Source organism: Diadema antillarum, unplaced genomic scaffold (assembly GCF_040938485.1).
Source record: "Diadema antillarum isolate AM-2024a unplaced genomic scaffold, OU_Dant_1.0 scf00000071, whole genome shotgun sequence".
Classification (NCBI taxonomy): domain Eukaryota; kingdom Metazoa; phylum Echinodermata; class Echinoidea; order Diadematoida; family Diadematidae; genus Diadema; species Diadema antillarum.
This window is the reverse complement of record NW_027270960.1, coordinates 6869377-6894149: the sequence shown is the minus strand read 5'-3', so window position 1 is coordinate 6894149 and position 24773 is coordinate 6869377. Positions and strand designations below refer to the sequence as shown.

General features: G+C 41.8%; 1 protein-coding gene across 1 annotated transcript in view; it reads left to right on the top strand.

The window, feature by feature from the left end:
• LOC139717011 (uncharacterized) overlaps nucleotides 1-24773 on the top strand; it is a 123108-nt gene that overhangs the window by 96134 nt on the left and 2201 nt on the right. Inside the window, exons 7-11 of the mRNA XM_071628528.1 lie at nucleotides 484-750; nucleotides 2044-4676; nucleotides 13450-13588; nucleotides 15476-15619; nucleotides 22363-24318. Of these exons, the coding sequence (XP_071484629.1) occupies nucleotides 484-750; nucleotides 2044-4676; nucleotides 13450-13588; nucleotides 15476-15619; nucleotides 22363-24318 (5139 nt within the window). The remainder of the gene's footprint in view (nucleotides 1-483; nucleotides 751-2043; nucleotides 4677-13449; nucleotides 13589-15475; nucleotides 15620-22362; nucleotides 24319-24773) is intronic.

Sequence of the window (24773 nt, the reverse complement as noted above, 5' to 3'; positions counted from 1 at the left end):
AGATATATTGGTTTTGAGTTCTGATGAATGTCACTTTTGTGTGTGAATTCTTGAAGCTTTATATCTTTACATATTTTCAGTGAACAGTTTATTGTTTATCTGATTTTTTTTTTTTTTGGGGGGGTGGAGATTCTCATTGAGAGTAAGAACAAGGAATTAATTCCTTTTCCATTTTCAACCTTCTCCCTTAAAGCACATAGAGACACTATGGTAGTGATATGCAACTATATAAGCTGTGTGTCATTTGAGCATTGAGAATTTAGGGTTTCTGGGACAAACACTGAACTAGGGCTTTCTGTAGCTCAGTCGTAAGAGCACCGGGCTAGCAATCCGGAGGTCTCGGGTTCCAATCCTGATGGAATCCCATTTTCTTTGCTCAATTTTCCACTAATGATTATTATTATTATTATTATTATTATTATTATTATTATTATTAACTTCATTCATTTTGAATTCTACTTTTCTTCACCTGCTCTCCACCAGTATGGTCAACGCAGTCCCTACACCAACACCTCCCCGAGCCTTCCGGGTCGAACCATCCCCCCTGGGCCCCACCCAGCCTCTTCCCCCTCCCAGTCCCCTTCCCAATCGCCTTCACCCTCTCCCTGTCCCTTCGCCACCACCTTCACGCACCCTCTGAGGAGCAAGCACTCTGCCCCGACGCAGCCCGCCCTCATAGGTGCGAGCAAAGATAGCGGCAAGGACCCGCCTCTCAGTCCGCGGTTGCTCCCCAGTGCCAACTCCAAAAAGGTGAGACGGCTACCGATTAACCCTTACTGCGCTTTCCTCACCAGTTGGCACTTAAGATGTCTGGGAACTCAAATGTCAGTGGATAGAGATTAACTAATCCACCTAATCACCTAATCCCTTCTGTTTCACCGTAACCGACCCATTGGACTAATAATGCATATTACTGGAGTGGCTTCCTAACCTTAAAACTGGGTCAAGTTTGGGAGGATAACTAAAGGCAGATGAAAACATTTTGCAAGTTGGCATGTAAGGGGTTAAACATCAAGGCAACAAAATAGCCACTTATCAAGTATCATCTTTTTGCAGCAGTTTCTCCTTTTCTCCCCTTCTCGGACAAAAAAAAAAAAGACAGACAAACAGACAAACAAACAAAAAACAAAAAGGTGAGAAATATGGTGCTCTGGAAAAGTGTTGAATAAAGGTCATATGCCAGGTGTGTAATAGCTTTCATATGCCAGCAGGAATATCTCAAAACCATTCACAGCCTAGAAACATGTGGGATATCATCCCAAAAATGTAATTCAAAGGTTAGGTGTTTTTGAAAATGATAAGAAAGAATAACTTCAGCCTTCTCAAGCTCATTATGCAGCAAATGCGTAAAGGTCAGTCATTTTACATGTTATCATCTTATTTTTTCCTTCTTGAGTTATTTCATGTCAGCTAGCCAATATCTAGGCCACTTAGCTTGCCCGTGGAAATTTGTCTGAAAAAGTTGCTACTACATTAAATTTGCAGTAAACGTTTGTATAATTATACTTTTCTAGTCTACCTGCTCAAGACACCATGTTCCAATATAATTCATTGGAATAGTTAGCATATTTCTCTTGTGACAATCTCCAGAATACTCTGTCAGCTGTAGAGAGGAGAAATTGTTCACTTTCAATTTTTTTGTGTGTCTAAAGTCAAATCTGTACTGTCGTATTCACCCATGTTTTGAAATATATAGTTTGAAGTGTACCGATGCTCCTACATGTATCAAACTTAAACTCACATGGATTCAAACTGCCTGTGTTAAAGATATTTTGCAGATTGTCCGTCAAAACCAAATAAAGTGCCTTGCCTGGAATGATTTTCAAGTATTTCAATGATATTGTCAGTATAGGTGGCAAGCAGATAAATTTAGATATATATCACTGGCTAACTTAACAACATGTCAGTCATAAGATCATGCTTCAATCCTGTTGCTTTCTCAAGAAATGCATTTGTCATGTAGGTGTATCATCAGATTTTAACGGAAATAGCAGATGTACGGTTGTATTTGACTTTGTTTTTTATTTATATTCACACCTGCAGGACCATGGCAGTTCAAGATTGAGGATGCCTGACCACCTGAGGGAAACTCCTCAGCGAGACAGTTATCCAAAACTCTTACGGCAACAATTTCAGCAATATCACCACTTGCAGCAGCAACCCTCGTCCCAACACCAGCAACAACGCATACTACCTCAGGAATTCTACCGTCAGCTCTCAGCGCCGGCTAAATACTCGCCGCACCCCTCCCAGAATCTCAGTCACCAAGGCTTCCAGCAGGGTAGAGGGCATATGCACCACAGTTCGGAGCAAGGGTACCTCCCTCCGGCCTTCCCGGCCTACCAGTGTGACATGCCCGGGGTAGAAGGAGCCGGGGAGGGAATGGGGTTTGAGGACTATACGTGGGCCATGAATGCAGTGGATGCCTTTCCTCCTATGAGGCAGTCATCCTTGCCCGCCGGTCTAGGGAGGCTAGGTCTCAGCGACGAGACCCTCAATGGGAATTTGCCAACAGCAGAAGACCTGGGCGCGAGGATCACCAAAATGCAGGTTATGGGAGAGGACCGTCCACTGAGGAGTTCGCCATCCGATGCAACGGACAGCTGCAATGGGTACATCCTTGGTGATCAGTACACCAAACCGTTTGTCCACGCCCCATTCCAGTACGCCCAGAGTCTTCTCAAGGAACTTCAGGAGATCAGCGCCAGCGTGAAGAGCTTCGAGAGTCTCACGCTGGAGCCGAAGCAGGGTAGCCAGCAGAAGCGGAAGGCGCACGACGGGCAGCCGGCCATGCAGCGCCAGAAGCTGGCCAAGAACTTTTCCCCCTGTGCCTCGAACGCAAGCAGTGAATCCCTTAACAGTTCAGCTTCACCAAGATACCTGATGGACAGCACGAGCAGTATGACCAGCACAGACAGTGTGGAAACCACCCTGGAGAGAATTCCTCCTGTAGCTATCTCTCAGGGCACTCCCACACACCGCGACTACAACACGCAGTGGCGTCCAGAGTACGGGGGCAACAGACTCTATGATTCGACGGGATCCCCTTCCAGGTTGCCCCCGGACACCCCATCTCCACCGACAACAGACATCGATCCATCAGAGAAAGACTACCAGCATTCCAAGTACCTGAGGAGCCGCCAGCAAAATGTGTCGCTGGCTGCAGAGAGGGAAAGGCCAGCTGACCACATGCAGGATGCGCCCGATGAACTGAATCAGAAGGGTCCTGGAGAACCCAAGGCATGTGAACACCCTCAAGATAGGGCTTCCGGCTCTGATCCTCCAGTGTCTGTGAAAGAGAAAGATATTTTGAATGAAGCTCAGAAAACTGTTCAGCTGATGCAGAAAGAGAATGCTCTCCTCTGCAAGAGGGCACCAAACCAACAGGAGAAAGATGCGGAGAGAGAAGGACACTATTGCTGCCAGGAGGCAGAAACCGTAAGGTCACAGGTCAATGGCAGACATAAGGAGTTTGATGACAGTACTGAAAGTGGGCAGCCCAGTGTGAAAAGAGTTGGAGGGGAAGTTATTGTAGAAAGCCTTTCCTGTGATGAAACCTCAGCTAAGCATAAACTGAACAAAAAGCTCGCCAGTGACTGCCAGAGTCACCATGTAGAGAGTTCAACAACAGAGGGGGTGCAACAAGTAACTCTGCCCGATAGTGAGAGTTCGCGGTCAAAGTGCCCCGCTCAGCCCCTGCTAAGAGAAGATGACCCAGGCCAAGACACGTCAAGTCCAGTCTGGAAGAGAAAGTCACAAGTGGAGGCCTCTAACGGAGAGGAGAAGTGTGAAAGTGGTGTGGAGGAGACGGACCGGGAGGAGAGCAAGGACCGGGATGTGAGAGTGGCATCCTTCATGGCCGCCTCTCCCATGGTGAGCAAAGAAGGAGAAACAAAGAAGCCCTCGAGACCCGGAGCAAAACTAAACACCGAGGCTTCTCCCAAAAGGCACATCGGCAAGCTGCAGTCCCCAAAACACATCCCAAAGACGAGTTTAGCAGCATCCAAGCCATCTGCACTCCCCATGACAACGAGCAAGCCATCTGGAGCAGCGGAGCTTGCCCCGAGAGTGGGATCAATTGCGAGAGCAGATGTCAAAGTGAGAACGAGTGAGGATGCATTGGAGCTGCCTGCCAGCGTCGATGCCAGGCAGCCAAAATTGCCAGTGTCGTCCACGAAAGAGGTAACGAAACAAAACGGCGGTGCAACGACTTGTTCACCTGCAGTAATGCAGGCTGGAAATCTGGAACCAACTGAGAAAAGTTCGGACAGGGCTAGTCACGGACAAGGGGTAGAATGTATGCACATTCAGAAGGAGCATGAAATTACAAAACAGGTTTCATCACAGTCAAACCAAGAAGCCACCGATTCCCTCTTGCAGAAGACGAAACAACACTTCACGCGGGGTGAGGTCGGCCAGTGTTCACTGAACGCCAAGATGTCGCAGCTCTCCAAGCTGGGGCCCGCTTTTCTGGACCGACCTCTCCTCTCCCGTCAGGGGAATGCAGTAGCGCCGATGACAAAGTACTCGTTGGATGTACCTGTCCTGGACTCGTCACCGCGCCTACCAGGGAGAAAACAGATGACCTCTCCCCCGCACCATGCCCTCTCTCTGTCGCCCTCTCCAGACCACTGTCGGACAAGCCTTGGGACTCCAGGAGACATGGTGGAATTCACGTGAGTACCATATCCTTTATACCCATTGACTCCAACACAAATTTTCTGTCACATCGTCATCTGAAAGGCAGATCAGCACTGAAAGGGGAATCACGATAAATAAATATATGAACCACTAATTCATTTCAATTAGAATTTGAGCTACTACATATGAAAAGTATCATGTAAGCTTTTCTGTGTGAATGTCTGAAAATTGTTTAATGTCCTGCATCCCCATTGAAGCATTGCCTGTATGAAACCTGTCACTCTTTTTATGGTAGATTAATCCCATGTCTTGTGAGAAAAATACATTCTTCTTGTTTACGTCAAGTTTTCTCTTGTAAGATTTGCTATCGACAGTAGGAAATTACGCATTCTAAAAGAAGATAGAGGTAAATTGTTTCTGCATTTTAAGAATGGCCATGTTTCTGATATTTAAGGAGTATACACTTGATGAATATTCTGAAACATTTGTGGTAGTCAAACTGTTGTAATAATATTTTTCAACCAAAAAAAATACTGTAAAACAAGATATTTTTGGGAGTTGCCTCTAACATTCGATGCATATAGTGTAGACAAAAACTTTCATGTGCATTTTAATGCAATCTTGGCTCTCGCGAAATTCGCGAAATTAAAATGCATGCGAACATTCCTCATTTTACAGTATATCAATAGTATTGAATTAGTTTCTGCTCTCACAACGATAGAAGAATATTATTACCAGGTAATTGAAAGGGAGAGACAAACAGAAAGATTTTGTGAGCTTTTTTCAAAATTACGTGCGAGTGATATCAGTTGAAATGTTTAATCTTTTACATAATGGCTACTTGATTTATTTGAATGTGGGGGTGTAAGTAACACTATCTTGCACTGAACTACGAATGTAAGTGATGACAGTGCCATATGGGATTCCATTGTAGAGTGGATGATGTGTGGTAGATCAAGAAGAAGAAACACTCGATTATCTTTTTTTGGAACACATGTTGTGGAATCAAAGGAAGCAATTATTTTGATTTTAGAACAAGACAAAGGCAGTCTTGATTTGTTTCTAAGTTTTGTTGTACTCGGAGGTTCACTTGCTGTTGACCTTTTTTTTTACTGTGATGTTGTGTTATGTAGTTGGGAGTGCATCAACACTATTTGCTCAAAATGATTCAGATAGTTCTTTGTATCTCTCATGGCCAACCCATTTTCTCGGGAAGTGGAACGGAGCATCTTCCCCAAGTGACCCTTTAAATCCTTGACAATTTGTTATCACGAGACTTTATCACTCATCTGCCAGTCATCAAGTGCACATAAAGGGCGCTCGTTAATTCCTGGCATACCGGAGCGTCAACTCACCTCTTCCAGGGGAGGGAAGATGGATGTTTTGTCTGCCGTGTTATCCTAAATCTGCTCATCCGTATCTCTAGACCAATGTCATCTTCTCTCTCTCGCTCTTCTCTCTCTCTCCCTTTCTCCCTCTCTATATCTCTCTCTGTCTTCCTCTTTCTCTTTTCTAACAATCCATCAATCTTTCTATCTATACATCTATTCATTTATATCTTCCGCTTTATCTATGTCTGTCCCTCAACCTCTATCCATGCATCACTCTTTAGCTGTATATCTCTCTCCTCTCTCTTGTTTTTTTCTTTTGCCTGTTTCTTTTATCTTTCCATCTTGCTTAAATCATCCATGTGTTAATGTTTTCTCTCCTTCTGTTAAAGTAAGTTATCTCTTTCTCCCTCTGTTCCCCAATCTCTCTCCAATTCTCTACCTGTGTATAATTTTTGCTGTCTGTTTCATTAACTTCCTGTAGATCTTTATCTTCTTTGATCCCCACTTTTTAGTTGTCTACCTTTCCATTCATTTATCAATCTCTCTCCATCTCTCTCTCTCTCTCTCCATCTATCTATCTATCTTATTTATTTATTTATTTATCTATCTATCTATCTATCTATCTATCTATTCATCAATCAATCTATCTATCTATCTATGTATCTATCTCTATCTCTATCTCTTTCATTTAGTCACTTTGTCATTTCACAATGAAGTTTTGACAAAGGTGTACAGCGGTGTCCCATATATATTCTTTTCAATGTCAAAAGTCATATTCAGATTAAGATCACAATCAAAGAACACCAGCAAGGATGAATGGAAAATAATATGTCTGTGCTTGATATGTTTGGAAACTGTCCTGTCAAGGCACTGTAGCAGAAAGAAAAAGAAAAGTAGAGATAAAATTCTTCTATGCAATATGGGGTATGCAATTCAAGCTTTGTTCTAATGCTGTACTCTTATTCCTTCATGTTTATCAAATTTGCAGTTTTAGTTGTTGAAGTTTGCTCATGAAATCCATGTGCCCATGTAATCTCTCAGGAAAAGGGTCAATCAAAATATAAAACTCAATTAACAAAAAAGCAAAAGACAACAAAAAACAAGATCCAATAAAAACAAATAAAGCTGCTGCCTAGATAGGTAAAGACTATGTCTAAAGTTACTGAGAATGTCATGGACTTTATTGTGAAATGTAGTGAGCAGGAGGTGATGTAAAATATACAGCCCTATAATGCAAATAGTGATTGTTCAAAAGTCAGCATGCCATTCGTTTTTGCTGATAATTTTTACCAATTTCAAAATGTTTATATCCCTCTGGATTTTTACAGAACTTGACAGATAGCTAAATGCAAAGTTGTTACTGATAAGTGAATGAATGATTGAATGAATAAATGAATTTGCTAACTTGAAAATATAAATGATGTATAAGTTTAGAAAAAAAAAGCATATCTACGATGTAATTTGAGCGTGATATAAAAATATACAGTACATATATGTTAAATATACATACAATCCATGCCATTCTAATGGTTTTACTGAAGTACTGAAATTACATGCAAATTCCAGATCCAACTTCATTGACAATTCAGTAGTTTGTGTAAATCTAGCTAATATGTGGCTTACATGACCTATCCACGATTGATGTGTCTGCAAGGGACATTTCAGTCCTCGGGACGAAATTGAGGGAAAGGAGATTCAGATTACAGAATGAAAAGGCTCTCTCACTCGTTATTTGACCCAGAAACATACGTTACATTTTAAATTTACCAATACACCAGAGTACGGGATGGGATGGATTTAATGGTAGTGGGCAGATCTGATGTGCTCTTTGTAGCATTTTGAAAGAGGGGACATCCTATCTGCACGCGCAGCACTATAAGTCACTCATCAGCCTACATAGGAGCGCTTCGTTCGCGGGTATGGTTTCAAGCTCCGGAGGATGCTGTCCCGCATGCCGGAGTATTTGTTTTCGCAGTTGCGCCGTCCGCGTGCGCCCGGCAGTGTGACGAGTTCCTGACGCGAGGCTTTAATTCTCCCTGCTTCCGATCGTCTGCCGTGGGTGGGATGGCTATCAGGAATCCTCCTCCTCCACGATGCAGCCTCATCATCCGGGATGGAATCCACCCCCAGTTACTCGTCTTCCTCTTCTGGTCTCTTGGTCCCTCCTCCTCCTCCTATCTTCCTTTCTCTCTCTCCCTCTCTATCTATCTCAGTCTCTCATTCTCTCACATTCGAGTTGCGTTAATAACATTAAGTAGAGCACATGAGGCTGCCTGTGTGCCCTGTGCGGAGCATCTTCCCTCTCCGTCGTCGGATGCCGGTGCGTGGGATCAGAAGTCGTGGCTTGCTTTGCTGGCTAGTTTGTTTGTTTCGTTGTTTCGAGTCGAGTCTGATTATCTCCACCTGATCATCATCCCATCATGATTGCTGCTTGTGTCATCTGTCGTGATATTACGTCTCCGAGACGAGCGCTGGCAGCGGAGTCAAATCATATTAGCATCCTAAGTCTCTCCGTGGATTAATAGCGTATCGTGGTGAGCAACGAGATCATCTCGTTTTTCTTTTCTTCATTTTCTTTCCTTGATTGATCCATCTAACTCCCTGTATCAGCTTATCAGCTGTTTTGATATATGTTTCTGTGGAGCAAATCTTACATAAATGACTGGGGTAATTGCAGATTTTTAAGGTCCATTTTATCACTAGTGTCCAGATGGTTTTTAGGACCAGAGCACTCTGACCCACATTCCACATGCCTCGTCTGTAAGTCTGCCTAGTTGCAGTGACATGGCTGTTATCTATATCATGGTTTCACAAAAACATTTGAGACTGCCAAAGTCCATAACTGACTTATGGTGTGACTGATTTTGATTTTGATCTACTTTAGTATTCAAAGTAAACTTGAATTTGGGTAGTGAGTTACTAGATAGACAAAGACTTACATGACGGTACATGATTCCTGTGATGACAAGTATATGAAGCATGGGTTTCAAATTGACCAACCTTTATCATGAATATTCATGCACAGGGAAGGATACACTGTACACTCAGTATTTATTGTAGACTCATTTAGAGTCATCGTCCGACAAGCCTAGACTTTCAGTATCCTTGTACTGCCATGAGCACAAATAACTTTGACAAGGTTCTTCACTATCCCCAGAATTATCAGAATTATTCTTTGGCTGGAATGTTGATTTACTTCCCGTACCCTTGACCCGTGTGTGAAAGGATAGGTGCTCATGAAAGGGAAATCTGTGATTACAATAGGCCTTTTCATATTCCTCTAGAACTATTGTCTGGACTATGCATTGGGTATCAGGAGCCTTGATTGGTGTGAGCCAAAAGAACAAATAGTAATTCAAACAAAAAAGTTAGAAAAACCTATCAAAACACCAAAATGGAAAACAAATACAAAAAAAAATCAAAATCAAAATAACATCAACAAAAGTAAGAGATATAGTGATCAGAACAACAACTGAAAATGACCCCCAAAAAGAAACGGGAAACAACCAGGCATTAATATAGAAATGGGGCACCTTTGGGCAGTGGGTGAGATTCAAGATAATGTTGAATCATCATTTTCCTTGCTGGAATGTCCATACATAATACCTTCTGTGTCTAAGTTTCAAAACTTGGCCTCTTTAAAGCTGACTTTTCCAGTTTCAAAAGAATAAAGTAGTCAAGTTCTGCTCAACTTTTGTCTGCTTTTAGCAGCCGGAATGTCATAAGTATAGAATCACTATCTTAAAATTGTACTGTTTGTACCATGCACATCTTGAAGCTTGTTTGATTTCTCATTTATAGCTGGGGGTGTAGTCATTCAGATGAAAGGGCACTTTTCATGAGAGAAGTGAGACTCTCTCAAATACGCAATGAACATTTTCTTGTGTACCGTACACTTTGAAGAGTGACGAAATAAAGTACCCCAGTTGTTTTAAGGCTCAAATTTGAAATTGTACGATGTTAAGTGCAATTTTTTTTTTTTTCAGAGCCAGATCAAGTGGCTTTTGACATTTGACAATTTTCCATTTTCCATTATGTGAACTAAAGGTTATAAATCAATTCTTACTGAGAAAGGGGGTGAGGCCATTAACCCCCCCCCCCCCAAAAAAAAGCACATAAACAATGACAGATTCATTTGGTATAGATTGCATTAACAATCCAAATCATCCAAAGCTGTACCCAGAGAAGTTGTTTGTTTTTTCTTTACAATAGGTTGGGTTTTTTTCACTAAAAAGATCAAAGTGGAAAGACTACATTACTGGCATAGAGCAAAGCAAACTTCTGAATGGTACGACTTGGAACATGGGTCAAATATCTGACTTTTAGTGCATGCTGTTTGTTATTTTTTTTTTATGCATCCACTTTTGGGTAGAAGTGGGTTTGGAGGACGATTGCAGGTTTTGATTTCTATTTTGTTTGTCACACAATGGCCAACCTTCACCCTTATGACTTTGGAAAGAATTAAAGCCCTCCAAATTCCATTGCCGGGCAGATGTCAGGTGCAGATCCGATTAGAATCGACGGAGATTGAAAAGTCAAGTGGGGTGTATTTAAAGATCGCTTAGTGCCGACTCCAGCCAGCAACCTCGCTTGCTGTCTCCCCTCAATGCCAGTACATTTTTTATTCCTTTGCCCTCTTGTCTGAACAACTCACACATGCACACACACTTTGACAAAGGAGAAAATTACCTGGTTGACATGCAGAAAGAGAGAAGAAAAATAAGTACCTTTGACTGTGTGTCGACAACAAGTCATGCCCATTCGCTCGTAAAATCTTCCAGGATCATCTCTTTTGTTGGTTATTTCGTCTGCCCATGAAAAGCATCCGCAGAGACAGCAACTCACAAAAGAGAGATGAACCATTTCATCATCCCCCCCCCCCAACACACACACACACACACACACACACACACACAGACACAACAAAAGAAGGGGAAGAAGAAAAGAAGAAGAAAAGAGAAGGAAGAATAAAGAAAAAAAACAAACTTTGAGGCCGAGGTTGTCTGTCGGTACCCTCAGGGCTAACTCCACTTTGCTTTTATTCTCCTCTTCCATGTTGCGGTGCTGGTATTCACTGCGTAAACTCGCATCAGCTCACGGCTCTTCTTTATCTGTGTGTTTACTTATAAACCCAAAGACAGATGCTCTGTCAGGAACTAACTAGCTTTCTCTCTCGCTCTTTGCCGAAGTAGAGTCAGTTTTGAGTCTGAGCTTGGAGCGCAGCACGGAATCGCTCACTGTCGTGCATGATCTGGGGTGCATGTCGTGTGCGGGAATTCCAATAATGTCTTCATGGTTTGAGTGATGTTGCAAATCAATAAGTACAGGGGTACAGGGAGTTTGTATGGGATGTTCCAAAGCACCGGTCTGTGTGACACTCGTGGAACAATCATCAAGGAGTAATCAGTCTGTGCACTGAGCAATGTGAAAGGGGCTTTCTTTCGCCATCTGGTGCAGTTTAATTATACAACTTTGCCTCCAGCATGTTGTGGTGAAATCATATCGTGGAATATATTGTAGACTATCATCTTGTGTGTCCATAAGGAGTGACTTGTGCATTAGTCTCTTCATGGTCTTCCCATTTTTAGCTTAACATCAACAGCATAGAGCATCCCCGAGTTCGGTAGTATGGCTTCCGAGCGGGAGCGACTTTACATGCGAGGCACTGCCTGGGCCTTGAGAATATCATATCTCGTGGAATTCTACGCCTACTTCGGGGACAGACCCAAGCGATGCGCCGAGTGAACAAATAAGATACATTTCATCAGTATATTTTCGGTGATCAGTTGTGTGTGCATGGACTCAGGAGTACTGGAGAATTGAATATGATCCATCTTGGGTCCAATTTGTACAGGAAGGAATTCACACTGCAGTTAAAAACACTGTCCTGTGTTTTATGAAGGACATGTGACATACATACATACCATCCTTGGATACCTTTCTCGATTTGATTGGCTACCGTCAACCCTATGAAGTTTATATCTTGGTATGATTATCTCTATTATACGTATCGTACAGAAAAAAAATTTTTAACGACTACAGTGTCACTAGCTCTTTCATATACATTTTCAAATTTTGCCCAACTTATGAGTGCCTTACACTTTGATAACTTTTTTCTTTTTTTTTCAAAAACAAACAAACAAATGAAAACAAAAAGACCGAAATGCTTCTGCTTCAAACATACAAAAATAAACTTGATCATGTGCTGACGTGGGGAAAGAAAAAAAGAACAAATTAATTTTGCTCTGCCAATTTTACATCTGAAGCGATAGCCGAAAGGATCGGGCCCTTTGATATGACATACTTTTGTCTTCTTTAATGGACGGTCACCTCTCTGTTGACCATCTGGTTATGATGAATGCTTAATGGGATTTGATGTTTTTGTCACATACCTTTTCTTCTCTGGCTGTTTACCCAAATAAGAAAGATAAACATGCAACAGCAAAATCTAAGAAAAGCTCCACTAGTCTGTGTCAGTATTATGTGTAAATGCATATTCTTCATTTACTCAGATGATGTTGTTTTTTTACTTTTTTTATTTGGTTATTTTCTTTGTTGTTTTCTTGGTAATATGATACTCCTGGTAATATGTTTAATCCAGGTGCTGCTAAGACTATCACAATATTTCTTACGATATGATAATCACGTTGATTTAATGGGACTTACATCATAAAATGTTGCCACCGAACAGATGGTAGTGATGATGATAAGAAACGGTATTTGTGATATATACGTTGTATATTCAGTGTCATAACTCTCTATCTACTTCCACGCCAATTTGTCTTTTGTGTATCTCTGTAAAGGGAATCACAACCCTAAAGCCACTGGCATTTTAGCGATTTCCTCAATTTATAATCTCTATCTCCGCCACGGCAGGAGGCTACGCTGTATCTTTTCATCAGGATTGGCTTGTCTGTCTGTTTGCAAAATAACTCAAAAAGTTGTAAATGCATTTAAATGAAAATGGCAGGAAAAGTTGATAATGACACAAGGAACTGATGATTAACTTTTGGTAGTGGTCCGGGGATTTTTATTGACTTTTTGAAGGACTTTTTTTTCATCTGTTTGCAGACAGGGTCAATGAACTTTGGAATGCAAGCTGCGCATTTTTTGAAGTTTGCATGTATACACGCTCTAAGCGCAAACTCTGCTCTGGCGAGGCGCCACGTCTGCATAGCTGGAAGCTGATGACATAAACAAAAGGCTTCTATATTGGGAAATTGGTCAATTTCAGCATGTATGTGTGGTTGGACATGAGCTACTTGGCAGAGGTCTACACTCTTCGAGTGCTTTTCTAGTTGTACATGAAATTTTGGCTATATTACTTTTATGAAATCATTATATTGAGGAATGGAAAGGAATTGAATTGAATTTAATTGTATTGTATTGGAATCGAATCAAATCGAATAGAATTGAATTGAATTGAAATTGAATTGAAATGAATTGAAATTGAATCTCTCCATCTCAAAATGCCCAGTTCTCAAAGTTTGGAGGAGCAGGCCTCGGAGAAGAGCATGTCTACCGAATCCCTCCAGTCCACCAACTCTCTCGGGTCGTCGGCCGACTGGGACTCGCCCAGCAAGAACAGTACCACCAGAAAGTCACCGACTCCCCTCGTAAGTTTCCATTGTCGACGGTCGACCCTCATGGAAAACGTAGAACATATGTCTCACGCTTCTGCTCTTTCTTTCTACACATTCATCTTACACAAGCATAGAAAAACTAGCTCACCAGTCTTGTACAATGTTGCGCAAAGTTAATCCTTGCAGGGAAATCCATTGCCTTGATATGATTTTTTTTTCAAATAACCCCACATTATGTGGCTTCTCTGTTCATTGCAGCTCACATGTTTTTGCCTCTTACTTTAGTAGGCCCTATGTCTCTAGATAAGCCATGTCATTCATCAACATTTCCAGCTACTGCAGACACACACGCATTATTTACCCTTCCATAGAATAATAAGAGCATGCTGATGATGGCACTGTGGACAAAAACATACATATTCACTTTATTTGATTAGAACTGATGCTTCGCGAGATAAAATCACCACAGGATTTTTACAAAAATGAATAAAAATCATGAAATTGCTTTGTATGTGTTGGATAAGGTTGAACACTTGAGAAACTGATGTTATCAAAGGATAGATAATGTCATTTTTCTTGCCATATTCATACATCTTCCCCATCCATTACTACTTTGAAACATTCTGAAACTGCCTTTGTGAATATTGGAATACAGTGGAGCATTAGCAATGATCGTCATTGTCGTTCCACTCACAGAAAGAATTCTCGGCGGCAAAGTCTTTGCGAGAGAGATAAAACAGAATTCCAAAGAGATTTTGTCCCCCAAGATAACCCTGCCCCTGGCTATTCATGACACTCTGTGTGTGCTGATGTCAACAAGGGTAAAGCTGAGCAGATTCAAAAGTTGCTATTAAACTAAAAGGACGTGCTTGCGTGTTGTCAGAATTCTATGCCCGTATATATTTTGTCAAGCCAGTGTATTAAAGGCATAATTGACCATTTGCACATAAAACAAAAACCCAACATTAGTGCTTCAAAATAGTTCTAAAATGTGAGTTGGAGATAGAAACAACCAATGTAAAAATGTTGAATCAGTATAATCGATGTTAAGTACTGTTAAATATACAAAATGTGAACAACAGTTATAATAATAATGTTTCCAGATTAAATAGTCTACAGTTATGGTTTATTGAGAAAAACAGAGATATCTCCTTGTATTTTAGGCTTTATTGCAAAAATTTTATATGGTAGGATGTTTTGTGATACAACTGACCTACACATATGCATCAGATGTGATATCTTGAAAATTTTTTGAAATCACTGCGCCCAAAGGTAAACAGGACCTGATGGCTTTAAACTTAAAGGGTACACAGGTTTTTGTAGTTGTAAATTCTTTCTTTCTTTATGTTATTTTCTTCTTTCGTGTACCCCCCCCCCCCCCCCCCCCCCCCCCGCAGTTGCTGTAGAAGCACTGTCTTAGGTGTATTTCATTATATCAGCTGTGATTTTAATCAAACATGGCATCTACCGGCTGCTTATGCCATTTTTGTGCTTCCCTTTGAGGTCAATATCTTTTGATGTGTTTGTACTACATGTACCTCGAAAGGACGATAAACAATATGTTTCAACACTTCTGTTTTTTCCACATGTCTTTGGCTCCTACATTTTTTTTTTCCAAGGCCCAGTTTACAATTTACTAGAACCTTTTTACAAAAACCTTTTTTATTTTAGTTTTGGTCGTCATTGTGTCCCATCTGTAAGAGCTTCACTGTCCACCGGTTGAAAAGTTGTTTTAGTGTGTCCCTCTATTTTTTTTGCCGAACTTAACTTTCATTGCGATGGTAAGCATACTTATTTTCAAGAGAATAATGTTAGCAAACTGACATCACTGTATTGTCATCTTATCTACATCTTTTGCTAATTTGTGTTCAGTTGAAAAATTGAATGAATTTTTTTGAATTTTAATTGAATATTTTGTAGAGCCAGCTATTGTCCAGTGACTCAGACTCTGAGGAAGAGGCCGCCAGCGTCAACTTTGTGGACATGTGGAAGGCGCGGTCCACGCCCCCCATCAAGCTACCGGAGTGGGACCCCAACAGGAGTATTGAGGAGCACCGGAAGAGAGTAAGTGGACTTTAACGGCCCTAGGGGCCCTGTTTCATAAAGCTGCTCGTAAAGTTACGAACAACTTACGAGCGACTGGTGATCAGTTCTGATGTGCTATACTTAAATCAGAATTTCCATAATTCAGCACAAGAACTGATCGCCAGTCGCTCGTAAGTTGTTCGTAACTTTACGAACAGCTTTATGAAACACCCTCCTGATAGCACAGGGATTCATGGGTGGCCCAATTCATTTGCTGCCCACTGGGGTACATGAATAAATAATGGGTAGCACCAGTCAGTGAATATGTTCATAGAAGTGGACACCTATCAGTAACGGTCAACTCCAGTCACGATTCTTTGGCTACGTGTGTACTTTAATACACAGAGATCAGCAATAGAGCTGTGCAGACTTTGTTACGAGGATTCTCGCATACTGTATATCTGAGCTGGGCCAACCTCCCCACTCTATGATAGCCCCACACTACCGAGTCTTTTAAAGAGAGATAAAGAAAAAATGAAAAGAAGAAAACAGTCCCCTGAATTAACAAAGAGTTGTTATTAGTTGTAGTTTTAGCTCCTCATGTGCCAAGTTATTCTGAGACCTCAGTGCATGAACACTTTTTGAAAACATTCTGTTATTCAAAGATATGTAACTTTTTTCAACTGTGTTGGGCATGTGATTGTGGTATGCATACAAAGAGTCAATGAAGATTTGATAGGCCAGTCAATAAAGATTTGATAAGCCATTCAAATACAGTTGATTTTTCTTAAGTTCCAACTTTCTTCCCCAAACTTTTGTAAGAGAGTCGAATCAAAACAAAGGCTAATACAATTGTTTGAATTCACTGAATGGCAGGAGTACACATGGTTGCATTGACAGTAATGCATTTGTGTCTTCCTAGAATAATACATAATTGTTTTTTTTTAAATGTATCACATGTACACCTCAGAGAAACTACCTATCAAGACACTTCACCCAAATGCTCCAGAAGAGTGCCAGATTAAAACTGACAAGATTTGGGAACAAAATAGGATGCCTGATTCACATCATTACCTTGAATTGTGTTATCACTTCTGTGAGAAATTATTGCAGAGTTTTACATTTTCGTTTTGTGCTCGCCTCCACGGCTGACACACTCATTTTGGTGCTCTGATTTCTATGTCATTTTCTCCATACTAGCTGTTGGTTACAGTCTGCATTTGTTACAATCCATCAGAAGAATGTTTGGAGCATTTGCTGGACAATTTTGAAAGCATCAACTCCAGTAACGTATCTGTAAATGTGGAGGAAATTTCCTCACTCTTGTAACTGCAGAAGGACTGGCAGACATCTTGCTGTATACCGGCATGTTCAATCAACCGAGAGCAGCTCAGAAGAAGGTCAATGAGCCCGGGGACTCATCAAGCACCCCCTTTTGAATCCCGTTTGCACCTGTTGGAGCCCACAATCGTGAGTGAGGATTTTCAGTGTCAACTTGAATGAGAAACTTACCCAACAATGAAAGCAGCGCTATTGTTCCTGTTGCCCCTTCTCTCCATAGGAATTTGTGTGAATACAACAAGGATTTCTGTGACTCTCTACAAACCCTTGGATGCATTACTACACAAACGGACATGTATACTTGTTCCCAGCAAATATGTGGGGAAAAGGGTCCTCTACACCGCCAACTCTACCGCCACTTTCCGCTCATTACTTCTCCAGTGTGGCGATGTTAATCCCAACCCCGGTCCTTTGCCTGAAACATCCAAGGATAGACTGAAATATTCATGTGAGTACCTACGTAGCAAACGAGATCAATGTAGAGATATGAAGGTATCGCCTCAAACATGGAAGGTCATAACAGATCTAGGAATCAATTCTAAACCTAAATCACACAGGGGGAAGCGTGGTGGTAAATCAACAAAAATGTCCTCCTCCCCTGAAATCTCGTGCACAAGTCTCGATGTTGGCCAAAAGATTCCAGTGATCCATAGACCGAGAGGAGGAAAGAGCTATCCCCCTCAACAATACCGCAAAAGGAAACAATTCCTCACTAACATTGATACTCACCACTCTCATCATCAGTTTTGTGTAAAAGGATATGATCTGCCTACAGTGTTACTGTCAAATGTGCGGTCTCTACATAATAAGTTGGATGATCTCACGATTGTGGCCGCATATAATAATGCAGATGTTATCGCCCTGACAGAGACATGGTTTGACCCACTGACACCTCTGGAGCAATATTCCTTACCTGACTGCTCTCTCTTCTCTAATCACCGGAGTGGACGACCTGGAGGTGGAGTAGCAATATACGCTAAGCACCATCTTCAACCAACTCTTCTGTCTGTCAAAATACCAGATAACATTGAAACTCTTTGGTTACATCTGAGACCGCCACGTTTACCTCGGCAGTTATCTAGTCTCATCGTCTGTGTCGTGTACTACCCCCCTCGCCACCCATATGCTGAACAATATATTGATCATTTGACATCTACAAGTGATGCACTGATGTTACAGTATCCTGAAGCGGGAATATCATTCATGGGGGATTTCAACGATTTGAATCTTGAAATGATTCTCGCTAATAACAAATTTACCCAAGTAGTGATGGAACCCACCAGAGGAAACAATGTTTTGGATAAGATAGTGACTAATCATGCCATTTTTTACTCTCATGTTCAAGTTATCTCTCCTATTGCTGCCAGCGATCATAATTGTGTTCTTTGGATCCCAGCCAACCGATCACGTCCACAAAATACAACAAAGAAAAGAGTCGTACGTCCCCTAAAAGATAGTGGATTGAGGTCTTTTGGAGATTGGATTACTCACCATACTTGGGAAGAACTTGCGCAGATCGATGATCCTTCCAAAAAGTGTGATGTGCTCTTGGAAAACATTCGCTCTCGTCTTGACACTTACCTTCCAACAAAGACCATCCGGCTGCACAAATCAGATAAACCATGGGTTACCGTTAAAGTCAAAACTCTTATACGTCGCAGGCAGATAGCTTTTGCTAGTAAACAATTATCTCTGTGGCGCTATCTAAGAAACAAAACACTACGAGAAATAACAAAAGCAAAAAATCGTTATTATAACACCAGAATTCGCGATCTGAAGGCAAGAGATCCTGCATCATGGTATAGACAAATAAAACTCATCACACATGGTGCACAAGATGATACTACCATCCACATTCCAGACAATGATACAGCTGATGACGTGTCAATTGCCAATTATATCAATGAATATTTCTGTTCGATAGCAGCTGACTTACCTTCACTGGACAGAAGCAGGTTACCAGCCTTCCTTCCAGCCCAACAGCAGTGTCCTATAGTACGGCCTTGGGAGGTGTATAAAATCTTGAGCACATTAAACCAGGGAAAGGCGAGCATTACAGGAGACCTACCTGTACGGATCCTGAGAGAATTCGCTTGTGAATTAGCTTCTCCCCTTGCTGATATTTTGAATGCTTCTTTCCGAAAGGGTGTAGTACCACATCAGTGGAAATGTGCTGAAATAGTTCCGATCCCCAAGTGTGTATCCCCCACCGTACAGGATTTGCGCCCGATAGCTCTCACGAGTTACTTTGCAAAAACTGCGGAATCGTTCATTGCTAAATGGTTAGTTGAAGACATAGCTCAGCATATTGATCCCAACCAGTACGGAAATCGGAAAGGCCTGTCAACAAATCACTACCTCATCCAGTTGCTTCACCAAATACTGACAAATGCTGAAAACTCAAAGGCGATATCAACGATTGTTTTGACCGATTTTTCTAAAGCATTCGATAACATAGACCATAACATCCTCGTACAGAAGTTACTTGACATGAGTGTAAGACCCTGCCTTGTTTCTTGGATCGTGAGTTTTCTTGAATTTCGTTCTCAGTGTGTTAAGTACCATGGAAAGCTATCGGACTGGAAAAACATAAATGCAGGTGTCCCCCAGGGCACTAAACTTGGGCCAATTTTATTTCTGATAATGACCAATGATGTATGTTCAAATGTTCCAGTCCAGCATTTAAAGTATGTGGATGATATGACTTTGATTGAGAGTAGGAAAATGACTCAACCATCCAACATGCAGCATGCTTTGGATGAAATTAACCAGTGGACCAGACACAACAATATGAAATTGAACCCCTCAAAGTGTGTATCAATGACAATAACTTTCTGTAAAAACCCTCCTCTGCATAATGCTTTGTTCATTGCAGACGTTGAACTAGGTACTGTCACCCAGACAAGGATATTAGGCGTTGTGATTCAATCAAACTTGAAATGGGATGGTCATGTTACGGAGGTCCTAAAAAAGTGCAACAAAAAGTTATACATGCTTCGCTCCCTCAAACGTTTCCACCTCCCCACAGCTGATTTAGTTACTGTATACTCAGGATACATACGTCCTGTTCTTGAGTATGGCTGCCCAGTGTTCAGTGGCTCCCTCACAAAGAAACTTGAAAGTCAGTTGGAAATGATTCAGAAAAGAGCCTGCAGAATAATATTAGGCAAAAATTACACATCGTACATTACAGCTCTTGAAACCTGCAAGTTGGGCACTTTAGCTGAAAGGAGAAGACAGCTGAGTCTAGAATTTGCTTGTCGGATGGTTAAAAACCCGCTCGTATCCCACTGGCTACCTGCTAAACACCAAGGGCATCAATACACATTGCGTTCGAACACAAGGTACCAGCAATACAAATGTAAAACAAAACGGTTTCAGGACAGTGCAATTCCATATTTCATTAATCTACTGAATAATAAAGATTAGAAGTTTTTATGCATTTGTATAAGTAGCATTTCAAGTATGATGTTTTCCGGCTGTTTGTTCATCAGTCTATTTGCCTGTGTTGTTTTTGATATGGTATTATTTGTAATAGAAAAATATATTGCGGATTTGAGTAAATGACCGCATATTTGGTACATATGAAGTAATAGTGAGGATTTAACTGATTTTATCAGTTTTTGAGCCATAATTTTTATGATTGTTATAGCAGAGACGGGTAGATTTCGTTTTTCCTTTTTTAATTTCGAATATTGTTTTGTTATGGTAACCGCATTTTTTTTTCAATAAAGAAAAACAATGAGTGTGGATTGAGTTGATCTTTTTTTCATTTCAGGTTTTGATTTGAGATATAGTTTCTTTTTTTTCTGATGGATGTAGTTTTTTTGATATGTAGGCCTAAAAGATGTGTTTTATTTATGCTGAAGGATGAGCTGTCATGATGATAATAATTGTTTAAAAGAAAAGAAAGAAATATTGTTTATTTTATTGAAATTTGGCACACGGGATTAATGTGATGTGTAGGTGTGATTTTTTTAAAATCAAAATTAATATATGTAGATGAAATAGTAATGGAATTTTTTTAATGACTAGTTGTGTAATGATATGTTGACAGTGAAATTTTTTCCCCTTTTCCTCATTTTTCTTTTTTCGTTTTTCTTTTCTTTTTGAAAAGTAATCCGAGTATTGATGGGCTGGTACCCTCACTGATTTCATTATCAGTTGTAATAGTAATGATTGTTTTTATTCAGTGTTGAGCAGTGTTGCCATGTTGACAGGATATTTTTTATCTCCTTTTTCTTTTCGTTTTTGTAAAAGCAATTTCAGAATTGATTGGGCTGGTACCCTCATAGATTGATCACTTCTTGTGATTTACCACATGTGACCACTGTAATATTTGTTCTTTTTTATGTCATGTCGTTATATCATTGTTTGTACAGAGCACCGAAATAATCTGTCTGTTTTTATAACTATGATTGTAAAACATGTGCAATTCAGCCTTTGGCTGCCAGACATGATTTTTAATAAAACCTGTTCAATTCAATTCAATTCAATTCAATACATCACATCTTAACCTTCATTGATCTGCAAGGGGCTTTCCAGATACTACAATGTATATGCCATAGTTTAGTGCAACACCCTGAAAGAGACAAATGAATCCAGATTCAAATTGATGAAAGTGAAATCAATATATGTGTTGTCTTCCACTCAATGGTCTCTCTCAAGATCACTGCATGTTTATCTCAAATTAAGAGAGAAATTTCTACTCCCATGATGAAGGAATCAGCCAAAAACATTGAATGCTGGATTCCCACACACTCCCTGTTAGGGACCACTGTAAGGTTTTGTCATGTGGTGGGGTTAAGAGTCAATGTTCCCTCCAGCCTTCCTGGTTCCTCATCCAGTACCCAAACTGAGGGAGAGACGGACAGGCAGACAGACAGAAACACAGAGTGAAACAGATGGAATTAGAGAAGGTGGGAGGGAACACGAACGTTGAGAACTTTGTAGGGTTTGTTTGGCGATCACAACATGAACCTTGAGGTCAATCTGTCTACCAGAGAACTGTGCCAACAATGGTAGCATTGCCATCCGTAGGACACTGTAGCAGTAGTGCTGTCTCCTTCATGCATAGTTAGAGATTTCATCTGGGTCACTGTCATGCATGTGTCCATTAATGTCCAGTTATGTCCAGTCAAGTGACTCAGAGTAGCTGATGTACATGTACAAATCCTGGACCTGGATTTCACAAGAATTGGCAAACCCTCTTCTGAACATGATTCCTTTCAATGTAATGCAGCGAGTGGTGGGCTTGATAGATGGAGTTAATGTAGCACATATGCTAACATAATCTTGGAAGTAATCATTTCTTCATTGGGGTGGATTTGGAATAGCATGTGAACATTTAAGATGTTTAAACATTGCAACATTTTAAGATGTTAGCATTTACACAGGTTGATCTGACAGCATTTTTATTTCGTTGTGTTTGATGTTCACAGGTGAGAGAGTCATTAGACAGAACGGAGAGTACCAGCTCAGCATCCAGTGAGCAGTGGATCCTCAACTACCCTCTGCCTGACGACCCCCACTCGCCAGTGGTACGGTCCAGCAGTGCCTCCCCAGCCAGTAGGCAAAGCAGTCTGACGGGTGTGGCCCGGCAGGACTCTACCAACTCCAGAAAGGGGGAGAACTCCTGTGAGGAAGATAGGCGGATCCTCGAGGAATTGCTGGAGAAGGAGCGGTGCGCCGAGGCGAGAGTCGGCAGCGGGCAGGTGACTTCATCTTGCAAGACGATAGGAAGTGATAGAGGGAGCAATTCAAAACTGAGTTCGAACAAGAACCCGGAAAACGCCTCCATCATGTCGGATTTTGTATCGAGTATTATGGCCGAGATTAGACTAGAAGACATTTCTCCGGGCGACAAGAGTGGTAACGTGTCATCGAAGGACGACTGTGTGACACGCAAAAAGTCAAATCAGGTCTTGAGATCACAGAGCATGAAGGTCACCTCGCGACCTCAGGTGACGAGAACTCAGAGCGGTGAGAAGAGCAAAAGGGGGGATGGGGAGGGGCAGAGTGCTCCTAAGTCTAACATTCCACGGAACCGGAGTATATTCGACTCACGGAAGGGAGAGGCGGAAAGGACTCATAAAGCGAACACTGCCGCAGACCCCAGCAGTGAGAACAAGAGGAAAGGGGCCGGAGTTTCCAGGACGTCCTTGATGCCCAAGGCATTGACGAGGTCGGGAAAAGTAGCACAAGGGAATCCGAATGAAAACCAGTCTCGCTCAGGAAGTGGGGCTCCCACAAGTCCAAACCTCGAGAAGTCAACCTTAGGAAAAGTGAAGAAACTGAACTTGAAATATGGCAAATCAAAGGCCAAGGAAAATGAGAGTACTCCAAAGTCAAGGTCAAAAGATTCTGAGGTTAAAGTGAAAGATGCGAGTTCTGACAGTAAAGGCTCAAGTTCAAAGAGTAAGAGCCGGATACCCCAGCTGATTCGGCAAGGCTTGAAATCCAGTCCAGGAAAGTCTGAGTCAAGTAAAAAGAAAAATGTTTCCAACAAAGAGTCAGCAATGAAGTCATCTATTCCAAAGACCAGTAAGGCTGAAAATGCGAAAACAAAGGAGGCAAGTAAACCTGTACAGGGTGATGGTGCTGGCAAGGAACCAACGCCCTTAAGCAAAACTCCAAGCTTCGTTGTGGACAATGTGCCTTTCATAGATGCCTCATCAAAGAGTCCAAACAGTGAGGTTGGTGACCACCAGGCATCTTCAACAAAAAGCAATGTACCAAATGCCAACTCCAGTGGCCAGGAGCGATTAAAGGAGGGTCCCCAGAGGCCATCTCCCAAGCTGAGTCCGGGACTGCTCCAAAGGTTACGCGCCAGCGGAATCGAATTGGCCAACAGCAGCGGCTCGGACAACGACTCCGTCTTCCTTCCAGACGAACCGAAGTGCAATGGCACACCCCCCAAACCCGTCCCAACATGCAATGGCAGAGTGGCGAGAGACAGGAGCGAGAATGGGAGTGGCTCGGAGCTCCATCTTGACGAGAAGGAGATTGAGGACATCAAGAACGGACTCCTCATCAGCGACACGGATGCCCTTAGCATCGGAAGCTGGAGCGCCAAGTCCAGCGAGTTCGGTCTCAAGAGCCTCTTCCTCTTCAGCAACGACGAGTCGTCGGGAAACAATGGGTCACCGCTGACGCATCGCAGCCTCGGTCGAGGGAGCATCGGGCGGGGCAGCCTGGTGCCATCGGTCACCTCGACTCCGGAGAAGAGCAGTGATGGTAGACTGCCGGGCGACGTTGATGGTGACGAGGATGAGGCCAAGAGGTACAACGTCCCCCTGGTGTCCAGTGATCTCATGGAGGACTTTGAGGCTGAAGACTTCCGTCAGGACGATGCCATGAGCAGCGACCGGGAAAAGGAGGCTCAGCTGACTGAAAAGGTATGAACACGGACCTCATTTGACTGATGTTTCATGGGAACAAACTTTGGACTAACTTCATGATTAGAAGTGCCACATTGCCTCAACCATAAAGATTTCACCCATGAGCATCTGTTGATGTAAACTTATGCCTGTATCTCTTCAGTAAAAAAACAACAACATAGGTTTGAAATGTAGTTTTACTTGAGAGGACTCCAAAGATGAAAAAGTATAATGCAGGGTCTATAAAGCATGCAAAGCGATGATTACACATCTTCATACTTGCATTACTTTTGTGATACAACTCAACTTAGAATCTTGATGAGAGCTAGTGCGATGGGCAACGTAACAGCACCTCATGTGTGGCATGCAGACTTTGGTACATACTGTGATAAACCTTGCTAGAGGTGGCAGGCTAGAATTTGGAACTGTTGTCGAATGAAATATATAGAATACGAAGTCAGAGAAAAATCAGA